At 37.6% G+C, this 13,647-nt stretch overlaps 1 protein-coding gene across 3 annotated transcripts in view; it reads right to left on the bottom strand.

Annotated features, from left to right (window-relative positions):
• LOC149139887 (nucleic acid binding protein) overlaps window positions 1–13,647 on the bottom strand; it is a 188,633-nt gene that overhangs the window by 1,103 nt on the left and 173,883 nt on the right. For 2 of the 3 annotated variants that reach the window (XM_089447285.1, XM_089447286.1), the window contains one exon: window positions 3,319–3,369. The exons of the other annotated variant lie outside the window; for it this stretch is intronic. In XM_089447285.1, coding sequence (XP_089303411.1) covers window positions 3,319–3,369 — 51 coding nt within the window. The remainder of the gene's footprint in view (window positions 1–3,318; window positions 3,370–13,647) is intronic. 3 annotated transcript variants of the gene reach the window in all.

Here is a 13,647-nt window from a genome sequence, read left to right on the forward strand (position 1 = left end):
TCATAAAATTTGCCTATGACAGGCTTAAAAGACTTGAGCGGCCTTTTACATAACAAGTTATAAACATTAATATTAACATAAATAAGCTTGGAAAGCTAAGGTTATCCAGCAAATAACGGTATAGGTCAACTATGCACCTAATGCTGGGGATCCTTTTCAGATTCACTTGGCACAGATTTGGACGTTTTATGAAACACTGTTTTTGAATTCAATCTTTTTGAACTACAAGGATATTAATTCTGGGGCCTGAAAGGAATTCGGCTATCTACTAGGAAAATACTTCAAGATAGGGTGAGGTTTGCAACAATTTTCACTGGAATGAGATGATTCAGATGGTGTTGTTTTTGATGTGGACATAGAAACGAAGGTTCCTGGCAAGCAATTTGTAACAAACTTACAACGTACAAATTCAGATTTGGTACGATTTCAAATATATATATATATAGGAAAAATTCAATTCAAAAAAATACGGGAACAAACATCTCACTAGTACTAATAATGGTAGATTGTGTTCCAAGCTTGAAACCTTATGATGGATGTTTTCCAAAAATTGAAGCTTTTCTGGGTTTTAATGGTTCCAAAACCAAAATATCTTTGATGGGAATGATGCCATTAATCCTTCTAAGTGTTGAAAGGCACATAAAATTCAAATTTTAATATTTGTAAAGATGACGACATATTTAAATTTTTACACAGTCAAGAATAACAGAAATTAGAAGGGCAGTGTCCACATATTCGAGTTGACTACAACCTGACAGACAAGGCATGATGAGAGAAAGACCAGTGACATGTGCAACAAAGACATGATACAGACCCACAACCAGCAACAACGAAAGGGCACCAATAAATTTATCAGATAGTGGACAAACAACAAAGATGCTTTCACCCAGAACGACACCAAAGAAGTTCTTGATAAGTATTACTTAAGATTCATGAAGTTTGTGAGACAGATCATGCACAGCAAGATGATGTTAGAGTGAGAGAATTGCAGGAAAAGATGTTGGGCAGAGAGGAAAGACTCCATGAGCTGGAGACCCCAAAGGGGAATGATTCTGTGATGTCGTATATAAGACAGAAAAACATGGAATATACGAAAAGTAAACCTGCAATTAGAAAGCTGAAGTATATGAATCTGATTCGGGTAGAAACTCAAACAAATTTCCGTAACAACAAAACTGATCCAGCCAAATTCTGCTACTACGATATGTAGCATAGAAATTGTATATCTCGAGGCTGTGGAATTAAATCTTCTTGGATTCATTGTGTGTAGTTGATGCTAAGTTTACAAATGGGGTGATGATTATTTATACCATTAAAATGCAACCTTGCAATCCATGTATAGGGATCAATTCTGCATGATTAGGATCCCAACAAAAGTGGCCAAACAAGGAATAACACAAAGAATACATGAGTGGACCCTGGTTTTCTATATGATCAGTAAATTAGGGACACATCTAAATTGCTCCAGATTTCACAAGGTGTCTGGGAGCTGTCCAAGGTTGCTCCAAATCTTCCACATCCTAGAGGCATGTCTGCCCAGAGGCAAAACAAAATCCAAAACTCACCTTCAAATGTCTCCAGTGTTCTTATAATACCTCCTAAGCCACACACTACTCCAAGTCCATCAGACCTTCATGAATGCACCTCAACCCAAGCATCGTCAAGCCAAGCACAAGCCTCCATGTAAGGATCTAAGAGATCAAATGCTACCTAGGGCTCAACACCTTCCTTCCAAATGCCCCAATGCACCTCCTCCACATTAGGTCTCATCCTAAGGGAGAAACCAAGCCCTCTGTGTGTGCCTCATGAAGAATGTCATCATGCCACACACAAAACCAACCTTCTAAGTATGTGTGCCACTGCCACATAAGGATCAAGGCAAGGTCTGGCAATCCATGAGTAAGTTATCACCAATTTTTATCTCCACTAAGATACAACCAAAGGTAGAAATGAAATGATGCACTCCACATCACATGAAGCACGCAAATATGATGTGAACACTTTCAAAGTAACCCCAAAAGCTTGTAGCCTTTGTTTTACAGAAATTAAGGAGCGATATGAAATTCAATGTACAATATTAATATGATACAATCAACATACTTTTCACCATCTTTGAAAATATAATTCATGTCTTTGATACCCATCCACCCATACACAAACGCACAACAATCCCAAAATATAATTTATTTTATAAATATGAACCAAGTCACCAAATTTTCAACAAATGAATAACATCTTCTTATTTATTGCCCATTTCTAAGAATGAAATTCTTTTAAAATTTGGAATAAAATGCATGTTTTTGTATCTGTGAGATATATACTTTTGTATCAAACTGTAATGGATATTTTGGCTACATATTTTTTTAATTTCAAATCATATCTGTATTAGAATCTTGCTAATATCCTTTAAAGGAGGTATTAGCCCAACAAACATTATTTATAATGTCTTAGGCTTTACCATTCAAGGATCTACATGCTAAAGGGGTTTTTGAGTGAATTGCAAGTAGCTACTAGCTTCATAATGACTTTCTTCAAACTTCCAAGGACTTCACAATGGTAAAGACTTGGATCGGAATAGCATCTACTGCTCCAAACTGCCATCATGTTCTGTTACACCTCTCTTTAGCCCTAAAAAGAAGTTCCTAACTAAGAAAGTTGAATTCACATACCGAGAGATAGAATCAAAGTGACTTTAAACTATACAAACTCAACATGAAAACAAAGGGTGTTACCTAATGGTAGACCAATATATATCATATCATACCCATGCACTTCATGAATTGATCATGCAAATATCTGGCTATTGACAAAGTAAATCAGAGATGGAAGATGAATAACTCAAAGGATAGGAAGCTTAAAAGAATGGATGTGATATGGACATCGCTTTGTGCCTTTAAACTCAAAGTTTAGTCATTGCTTTCAACGATCTTATCAAAAAGACAAAATATGTAAAAACTCAAACAATATCAAACAAGAACAAAAACACCATCAAAATATGATGCCTTGCTAAAATGTGACATTGACTAAAGATGAGTTAGGAGATTATATGAGATCAATTTACTAGGAAAACATGTAAGATTAATATTACAATATCTTCTCATGTCTTGCATTGGCTCTGTACTTGGCAACTAATGTATATGCAACATCACTTCAATCACTATCTATTTACTCTCAATACAACGCTCAACCATAAAAAGAATGTTGTTTCTTGAAAAACCAACAGTACAAAAAAAGATGGATAAAAATGCAAGTATATAAGACAATCAATTATGATGAATCTGCGTCTTCAATTAAGAGAGTCTGAAAGGATGTATATACCCCTTTACTATTGTCATCTCCCATTGATGGAACCAACCGACAAACCTCCCTCTGCAAGCAATCAAATAACAGTATGCACCAAACAAGTATTAAACCATTTATTGCCTGTCACTGGAAAAACTATATCACTAACCTATATAATGAAAAAGAGTGTCAAAAAAAGTATCTTCTTAATCACCATTCATTACCCAACATGCAACAAAGAGCCATAATGGTTCCACTGCTAATGAAGCAATCAAATGAAGATGACTAGAGAATTTAACATAATAAACAACGAGAAAACATAATACAAAGGTCTTAGTTATGAAGAAGTCTATCTCAGACAATCTAAAGTTTAAACTGATTACAAGCTATAAGGCTATAAGGCGCCATATGGTTTTACAAAAATCAAATTGGCTTCACAAGATATCCTCTTTCATATTTTTAGTATCCATAATTGTTTACAACCTATGCTCTAGTTCAACACCATATGTAACTTATAGACTATTTGTTAGAATATGTAACACTCAGTAATATATCAGTGATATATTAAGAGTTCTAATATATAATGCAGTGATGCATAATAAATTTCAAGGGTGTAAGTGACCGATTAGCTTAATCAATAATCATTAGTGTTGGAAGTTAGGGTTGTGACTAAGTAATGCAACCACCCGAACCACGAGTAAAAGATATTTGTGTGTTGTACCAAATTCCAATTGACTAATTGTTTGTATTTTAGTAGTGAGAATTCCATGTTGTGGCCAATGGAAACATGCCTTCCAATTCCAAAGGCAACATTTTTGTTTCTTCCCCATTGTCTAGTCCACACATGTGAGCAAATGATAGGCAGAGGCCCATAGCACTTTGTATACCAAGGTCAAAGATGTGGAATTTTGGAATCTCTAGCATCGAGGACAATCATGTCCTCACTACATTCTCTCAGTTGATAGCTTTCTAATGGTGGTTCATTTTGTCAAACGAAATTTGTATATGAAAGTTACGCTCCTGGCAAGGTAACAATTCAATTATCTCATAGGTCCATGTGGCAACTATAATGGCTCATGATCACCATAATTCACCCATATGGAAATAGTAATGTATAGGAATCTGCTTGATACTCCTAGAAGCATTGTGAGGTGAAAAACCTAACCCTAACAACCAAGAAAGGGATTAAAACACTAAGAGAAAGGAGGGAAGGGGTTCAACTCCTATAGTAGGGATTTCATGTTCCATCACAGAGTAGCATCAAAGAGGAGTAGAGAGATAGTAGAGTTGAGCTCAAAGAGCACTCTATATGGGATAGCAGCATACCATTGTCGCATAGCTCTATGGCAAGCTTCATGAACTTTGTATTTTACATTGTACTCTTCCATGGTGGTATCCAATTGTTCTCATTTAAGGTGTTCCTCCTCTAACTATGTGCCACGTGTCCTCTCATGTTCATAAAATTCCTCCACATTTTTCAATGTGATTACCATGCTCTGATGCACCTCCTCAACATATGTGTCCGAAACCACAACCAACCTCCAATGAAGTATGCTCATCAACCCACGTGTCATCAAGTTACGTCTCCAACCTCCAAGGAGTACTTCACAAGATCCTAAGCCTAAGTGCCCTCCTCCAACTGCCTAGTACTCCTCCTCCTAGGTAGGTACCTCCCCTAATCAAGCCACTAACTCCCCCATTGTGTGCACCCAATAGGTTAGTCATGATTTAGATTAGGGTAACAACCTCTTACAGGTTACCCCTCAAAAAGCACGTACACTTTTTAATATTTTTCCAACTTTTGTCTCTAGGAGTTGAAGAGATATGTAGGCATATCCTTTATAGAAATCTAGTTTTTTCACTCAACAAGCTAACAAGAAATGATAATGGCCAAGGAGAAAAAATTAATGCCTCATAGCAGATTATCCTCCAGAGATATTAGAACTTAGAATTTGTGTTGTAGCTAGTACCACGGCTACTATGCATTTATCTAAAGGTCATTCCTATGTTCCATCAAATTTCCATGATGAAGAAGCATGAGAGGGAGGAGAAACATGAAGGGAGTGGGAGCATCCCCAAATTTTAGGGAAATTCAAGGGGGATGGGGGGGTGTCATGGTCACCCTAGTATACAGGTCCCCATCTCTAAAATTATATCAATAAAAATAATAATGATAAAATCTGAACAATAATAATTCATTCCGTGCAAATTCATCTTTGTGCAATCCAGTCGAAATGTTATAATCCTGCCAATCATGAAATCGTGAAAACTATTAAGTCTGTTGAATTTTGAATGAGATATCAAGTTCTACTTCCTCCATATGAAGCCCAATGAGGTTGAAACCACTCTCAAACATCCTGAAACAATTAATGGTAATGTAAAAGGTTGAAGAAAAGTGTCATTTGTCACTTTTAATTTAAGAAATTAATAGTACCATTAATTACCAAGGTCACAGACTCCTCGAAGCTCTATCCCCTAATTTCGTTCTATCTTCATGGGTTGTCAGAGAAAACACCATGGAAGGGGAGGTGGGGGGTGGCCAAAGGTCCCTTTTTAGTGAAACATGTCCCCAACACCAAGGAAATGTTTCCCCGAGTCTCCCCAAATGGCAACGTGAGGAAACATTTTTCTAGGCACTCTGCCCCCCGCCCCCACAAAATCCCCAAAGCATGGGAAACGTCGTGGGTGTACCCCCAACATTGGGGGACACATCCTTGTGGAATGCCAGGATTTCCAATATGCCCATTTGATCCAAAAGTCGCCAACACATGATATCCATCAGTATTAAAACAGAGGAACACTCCCAAGACAGATTTCCAATGCATCGATCACCAAAGTAAGAGGAACGGACATTATTCCAGAATTAGCATTTGATTGGTTGTTCTAAGAGTAGTAGTAAAGGAACCTATAGGAATGTACCCCATGCATTCAATATTGATTGAAAAGGGAGAAGATTATAGCGATGATAAGAAATGATATTGGAGCTGCCACTAAATTGTATCTAAAGTTCTGTTTGGAAGCTTGTATTATGTAGGAAGGTCTGTTCAAGAGTTATGAGTTGTCCAAAGTATGCACATTTTAAACCATGGTCCCAAATCATCTTATTACAACCGTATTCCAATTGTTACAATTGGTACAAGACAATTTGTAGCAGTTAAAAATGATGTTAATCTTCAACATATCATAGTCGGTAAGACTGTTTTTTAAGTTTTGCATCAAGTCTTAAACTAATTCCCCTGACACGGGGATTCAAGATTCGTAGGATACAGGGATTCGAGTGTTGGATTCAGACATGTTGACCCCCCGGAACAGGACACGTAGGATTCATTATATATTATTTTATTAAAATATATATATATATATATATATATTAAAAATTAGATATTTCTTACACAAATTCTCATTAATGATACAAATTCATTGATTTCAAGCATAGATCTTCATCTAGATGTTTGTTTTACTGTTTACAAAGTAAGTTAGTAACATTATAGCATGCATAGTACATACAAAATTGAAATATCTGCATAAACTCTCACAAACCCTCATAAACCCTCCCAAACGTCATAAACCCTCCCTCATAAACCTCATAAACCCTCACTTTTTTGGCATTCGAATCCCAAAATCGGGACACGATGGTGTCCTATTAGGACACATGGTGTCCCATTTCAGGACTTGAATTCCCATCGAATCGTGTCGGATTCGTGGGATTCGGACACGTGGCCTGTTTTGGACGAATCCAATTTCATAGGTCTTAAAGAGAGATAAGATGCAGGTAGCATTGCTCTAATGGCAGAAAGATTCATCATATGACCCATTGAAAGCTCAAATGCCCTAATTCAGAACTCCAGTATTTGGCCTCAGAAAGAATAGTAACACAAAAGAATCTTGATATATGGTGTCAAACTTTACAATCGGGCAGACAGTAAATAAAGAGAAATTCTTTGTATTGCTAAGTCTGGTTGCTCTTCTAGGCTAGAGGCCCGTTATAATCTTTTCTCAAGGCTGATTGTTGCTAGGTTTCCTTAAAATAAAATTAAAATAATATATAAAGATAAAACACTCATTAGATTCAGCCAGTCAACTCCACCATTTTTGAAGAGGAACTCTACAAATAAAGTTGGATCTGCTTCAAAGGCAACAAGGAGTTTTCTATCATACGAGCAGTGCAGAGGGTCACTTCCAAAGGATATGGAGGGTCTTTTCATGATCAAAGAGGAGCATCACAAGGGAGGCATATCACATGAAAGAAAGTAGTTAGTACTTGACCCATTTTGACTAAAATAGCAGCCATGTAAGGATGAAAGCATTCCATCTATTGCACTTTCTCCTACCTTGTTCAACCATTTGAGGGTATCTCTTGATACAATTGGATATCCTAAAAAGGTGTTCCACCATGAAGGGATCCACTGAGTTTGTTAAGCGGATTTTCAGGGATAAAGGTATCATTTTAAAAGGGGCATTGGAACAGCTAGTATAACATCTAACATGGTCAGCAAATGCATCTTAATAGTTTTCAGTGGTTTAGGAGGTTGCAAGATGAGCTCATACCCTGAGGAAATGCCCTCGCAAAAATGGAGTTGTTTTAACAATGCCTGTACATATATCCACATGGGAATCTTTGAAGAACACTCACACTTTCAGTTGGTTGCTTATTAGTTATTACTAGTTTGATGCAGTGTGTTTGTCTTTTTTTGGAGGGGCACTCCATTATGAAATAAAGAAAATAGTGCATAGCGCCCCTTTGACATGTTCAACATGTGCATCTTCGACGAATGTTCTAAGGAAATGAGAAGCCATGGTAGCAAAAGACCCATTGGCACACTATCCAAATCCAAAGAGAACCCTAGAATGAGAAGCATCCTTCTTTTGAGGATATCAGTTTTATTGTTTATGCATGTTTCTGATTTCTCCCTAGAACAAATTATGGATATATGGAGATGTAATATTTTATTATTTTCTTAGAATGTTGTGGATATAGAAGCCATATATTCATTTTAATCACAAGGGAAGTTGAGAGAGACTCTATAATATATAGAGTAGCTCTTCCACATTTGTTTTCATAGTTGGACTGGTAGGGCAAACCCCTCTACACATGGTTGAACATCATATAGGAGAAGGAAGTGAAGATAGCAAGTATGTGTGAGGCTTCCATCATCAGTGATCACTAATTTTTTCTTTTGGATGATTATGGTATTATGCTACTGTATTATTACTGGAAATGATCTCTTTTTGGAGGAAAGTCTGTGTATGAGAAAGGATTAAGTGTGAGGTTCTCAGCTCTCCTTAGTATGTGACACCAATTAAATATCCAAAATATTTTGAATAAAAAGAAATCCATTTAGGATAAAGAAATATATACTGATTAATGTATGAGAATTGATATATCCAAGTACAAATGACGACCCCATATAAACACCTAAGTGGGAGTGCCCTTTCATTGAATCATGTCCTTTAATCGAAAGTCAGGACATTTCTTGTCATTAGGATGTGTCCCTTCACTAATAATTAGTTATTACTTATAAGTTATTATTTATTGATATTTTTATTTATATATAATACATTGCCTTACCCTTTAAAAATACTTTGTTCTCAAAGCTTATTTATGGAAGGCCTTGATGTTGTTCTTTCTTCTTGGCTAGTTTCATCTTCGCATTCTCATCACTCTCTATTCTTGGCGTTGTCATAATTGATGATACAAGAGGATATGAACTTCTAAGTGCTAAGTAGAATTGGTGAATTGTAAAAGGATCTGACCATCCTAATTCAATATTTTGGGGAACAATGCACTTATATGATGTTGAAATTTGTGGTAGCTTCGGAAGATCTTCTACATAGGCTTTGGGTCATTTTCTAAGGATAAATAATTTAATTATTTAGGTGACTTAGAAATAATCTCAACCGTTGATCTCCAAGATGGTTCTGGAAGGGAGACTAGGGTTAGGGATTTGGACTCAATGAAAATTATAAATGGAGCTTAACAAGGAGGTGAAGACACAAGTTGTGTGAGTGGCTCTATCGACCAAGCGCACAGAGGAGAACCACGAGTGGATTGGGGTGAATCCAAAAGGGCCAAATAAGAGCAGATTGCAGAGCCAAGTTGCCGGAAAGAGATCTATTTTATCTAGAGGAGGCCGAGTTGCTGGAGGGCCAAGTTTTACCTAGTGCGAATCAATGGCACGCAAGGAGGGCAAAAGTCGAGTTGTTGGCTAAGTATTTGGGTCGAGTTCTCCAAACCAATTTCATCCTGAGGCTAATTTCCTAGAGGCTAAATTCACTCTAAGGGAGTTGTGTTACAGGTTTTGGCGTTTTGTAGTTCTTCCTTGTGTCTCTATGGGTCGAAAAACCCAAATTTTCCAAATAAATAAATGACGGAGAACTGTTGTGGGAGATTTTATTTTTCAATGTGTAATTGATCTCTTTGGTTTATTTCCACTACATATATTTAATTCTAGAGGTTAAAAATATCAGTGAGTTTATTTTTTGGTGATTCAATATTTATTTGGGTAAATAAATAAATTGTTAGGGATAAAATAAATTGCCATGAGAAAATAAATCTGGTGGGAATTAGAAATTTAACATGGTATCAAAGTTAGACTCTAAGAGAGAGGATCACGACGGTTTGCAGCAACGAGTTTCCTTTTTATGGCAACAGAATTATTTCTTAAAATTTTGCAGTTGGGTTTTGTGGTTGTGGTTGATTTGTGGAGATGGCATCATTGAGCAGTTTGAGATATGAAGATAGGTTGGACAAGGTATCAAATTTTAGTCCTTGGAAGAAGCAAATTACCATGACTTTGAAGATGAATGGTCTCTAGGATCTAGTAAGCAAAGACGTGCAGGTTCCTTTAGATATGAATCTTGCAACGAAGCATAAGCTCAAACACATGAAAGCAAGCTGCATAATTTTGAATGGTGTGAGGGATCATATAGTTCCTCACACATATCAAGGAAGGACAACGGAAGATAGAGGTGTATAGCTTTGACCGGTTTTTATCAGAGTACAAATGAGAACAGAAAGATGGTGTCACGAGAGAAATTAAATAGCATTAAAATGAACAGATCTGAGATCATGACATCTTATCTCACAAGTGTCCAGCGGGCTCATGAAGAGCTTGCATCTATTGAGGAAATTGTGCATGATTCAGAGCTAGTTACAGTTGCTTTGAAGGGGTGCATAAAGCATTGGTCCACTTTTGTGGATGGGATTCTTGTTCGTCAATAGCGTCCTGATTGAAGCCAGTTGTGAAATGACTTTACCTAGAAGGAGATCTGCTAAAACTCATTGATCGGAGGATAAAGAAAGGGCGGTGAGGAGAAAGATGAGCTTGCTCTTTCTGCAAAAGCGAACAAGGACAAAGTGAAGGCCAAGCAGAACCAAGGTGGAGGAGGATCTTCACAAAACAAGAAGGAAAAGGACATGAGCAAAGTCAAGTGCTTTGCTTATCATAAGTTCGGGCATTTTGCTAGTCAGTGTCCAAACAAAAAGAAGGGCAAGGGAAAGACTACTACAGCAGCTACTACGCAGATGGAGGAGATGGTTGAAAAGTTTGAGAAAAACTTTGCCTTAGTATCTTGCCTTTCTAGAACCGTCACGAGAGGTGTCTGGTTCGTGGACAGTGGAGCATCTTGTCATATGACAGGATCTCGAGACTTATTCACCAACATGACCAGAGGGCCCAGAGATGTACATGTGGAGCTTGGTGATAAGGCCAAGTATGCAATTGGGGACACTAAGAGTATCAAGTTCCAAATGGACTCCGGTGGCATCATGGAGGTGAACGAGGTGTTATACATACTGAGTTTGGAGAAAAATCTCCTTTCGGTTTCGGTTATAGAAGACAAAGAATTGGAGGTCAGCTTTACTGGAGGTGAAGTGGTTGTTGGAATGAAGTAACCGATTTAAACAAGAACCAAGTGATTGGTAGAAGGGATTGGGATCTCTATTTGTTGAGAGGACAGTCAGTGAAGGCTCTCATACATGACAGTGATCAGTGAAGACTCTCATACCAGACCACTGATGTATTGGAGGTCTGTCTTTTTTTGAGGCTAGCACTGTGGCATATCTGATCTGTTTTGATGCTAGATCAAACACTTAATTATTCTGAGGCTGAGTCACAGTTAGATCTGTAGGTTTACTTCTATGACTTTATTTGTTTCTTGCTGAACTAATTCCTGAGATATACTTCAGCTTCAGTCAAAGGTGAATAGAATGTCATATGAAGGACCATTTGAAGAGACATCTTCTAGCTCTGCTTGCGCTGATTAGGATCTAATTAAGATCGCAATAAAATTCTTGTCCTAACGCACACTAAAATCAGTGGCAAAGCAATAAAATATTGATCTATATCAAGGCTAAGTTTTGTTGATTGTTGACTACTCATAAATTGCTAAAATATGAAGGAATGAAGTATGAAATTATTGTGATGACTGAGCAGCTAAAAGGTGTATGAGACTCCGTGACGTGTGACTCCTAGCTGCTGATATCATATGATATACTCATGAAAAGACAGCAGAGCCATTGCATGGTGATTATGCTCTCAGAACATGTGTAATTGTTGCTGAGGTAAGATAGATTGTTCATATGCTATTGATCAAAGTATGTCCTACAGATAGATCAGAGCACAAAAGTTTTTCCTAGGTATACTGTTGCTATTATATTGTATATGCTGAGTGGAATGGTCAGAGATAGTTTGGAGTCTATAAAGTACCAGAGCTACTAGGGTTTATCAGTGGACTTAATGTGCTGGATTTGTTACCTGTTGAATCTCAGTTTGAATCCATGTACTATCTATGACTTGGTGATGTGTTGTCACATCTGTAGTCGATGTATTATGCTAGTTTTCTAGAAGTCAGAGGTGGGAAGAGCTGGTTGATGATCAAGCTGTTGGGTAAGAGAGTTATATTGGGCAGCATTGTTTGATGATGCGGGGTTACATAACATGTGCGACAGAGGACTGTAAAGAGATCTGAAATTTGTTGAAGTGATTCATAGCCAGAACAGACCTATAAACTCGTGTTTGACATTGCCGATGGTGTCTTTATTGAAATTCAAGGTCTGACTTAGGATTCAGCTCATCAAAACTCCTTTTGAGAGGACAGTTTGATAAGGTCTGTAATATGTATAGTTAGGGCTTGATCTGTTACAAAGGGTGTATAAGATTCTTGATTGACTAGTCCCAAGAGCAGAGTAAGGAACAGTGTGTTAACTGGATCACATCTTAAGGCAGAAGACTATTCATAAAGGAAAGAACAAATTAAGAGTATCTTCAGGACTGATTCCAGAGGTGCAGTTTGTCTTGGATCTGTTTATTAATGGCATCAGTAACGTCTTCAAGTATTGCATAAAAATCTGAATAAAGGCTTCTCAAATTCAAGGGATGATTTGTTCATAATTTGAAGTGTTGATTAGATGGAAAGGCTGATGTAAGAACTGAAAGCAATCAATGGCAGAAAGGACATCTTCAAGTGCAGAACTCTTAGCAAAATCTGGAGTAGATCAGTGACATCTGCAGGCATATTCTTGGCAGTCAGTGGCACAAGCAGACTTCAGATCACTCAAGGGCATCTTCAGGCTCAACAGTGACACTTTCTACATCAGCAGACTAGAGGTATGAAATATGATTTGATTGAAAGGCATTATCAAGTATTGCAATCTGAGAAGTGAAAATTGACAGTCTACAAGGGGCAGTTTTGTAGTTAGGCATCTGAAGTATACATCACCGGTAAAGGGGCTTATTGAATATCTTTGTAAGTGGGTCATTGTCCCTGGTACAGCAGCCCACATCTATTTCTCAATTTTTTATATTCAGAGTGATTGGGTGGTGCAAGGCGGAGATTGGAGCCTCCTTCAATTTGGAGCCTAAGAACACTTCAAGGTGGCAGGGTGGTGCTAGGGCAGGTTGGCGCCTGTGCATCGTTTTGAAGCATTTTTTAGTCGGAACCAGAACGTTGGTGTGTCCTTCTAGTTGGCGCTGGTAAATCAGGGTGTTGGAGCGTCCTTCTAGTTGGAGCTGGTAAAACAGGGTGTTGGAGCTGATAAATAAGGAGGTTGGAACCTCCTTCGAGTGGTTGCTAGAGAATCTTGGAAGTTGGAGCTTCCTATTGATGTAATCATTAAAAACCTATATTAAAAGTGTTTGATGATTTTTCTCCGGGAAGGGTGTCCACCTAAAAATCTCTTGTGTACCATCTTTGACGTTTTGCATTGTTGAATGGTGTTGCTGATTTATGTTTTAATCTAATGCTAATTAATGCTCTGTGAGGTTAAAATTAACTAAGTGAAGTGAAATATTGATTCAACCCCCTCTCAATATTTCCAACAAGTTATTCCTCAGTTGGACCATTATCCCAGGACGAGAGCCCAAG

This window comes from Pinus tabuliformis, chromosome X (assembly GCF_031772625.1).
Source record: "Pinus tabuliformis cultivar Carrire ecotype Pingquan chromosome X, CPIR1, whole genome shotgun sequence".
Taxonomy (NCBI): domain Eukaryota; kingdom Viridiplantae; phylum Streptophyta; class Pinopsida; order Pinales; family Pinaceae; genus Pinus; species Pinus tabuliformis.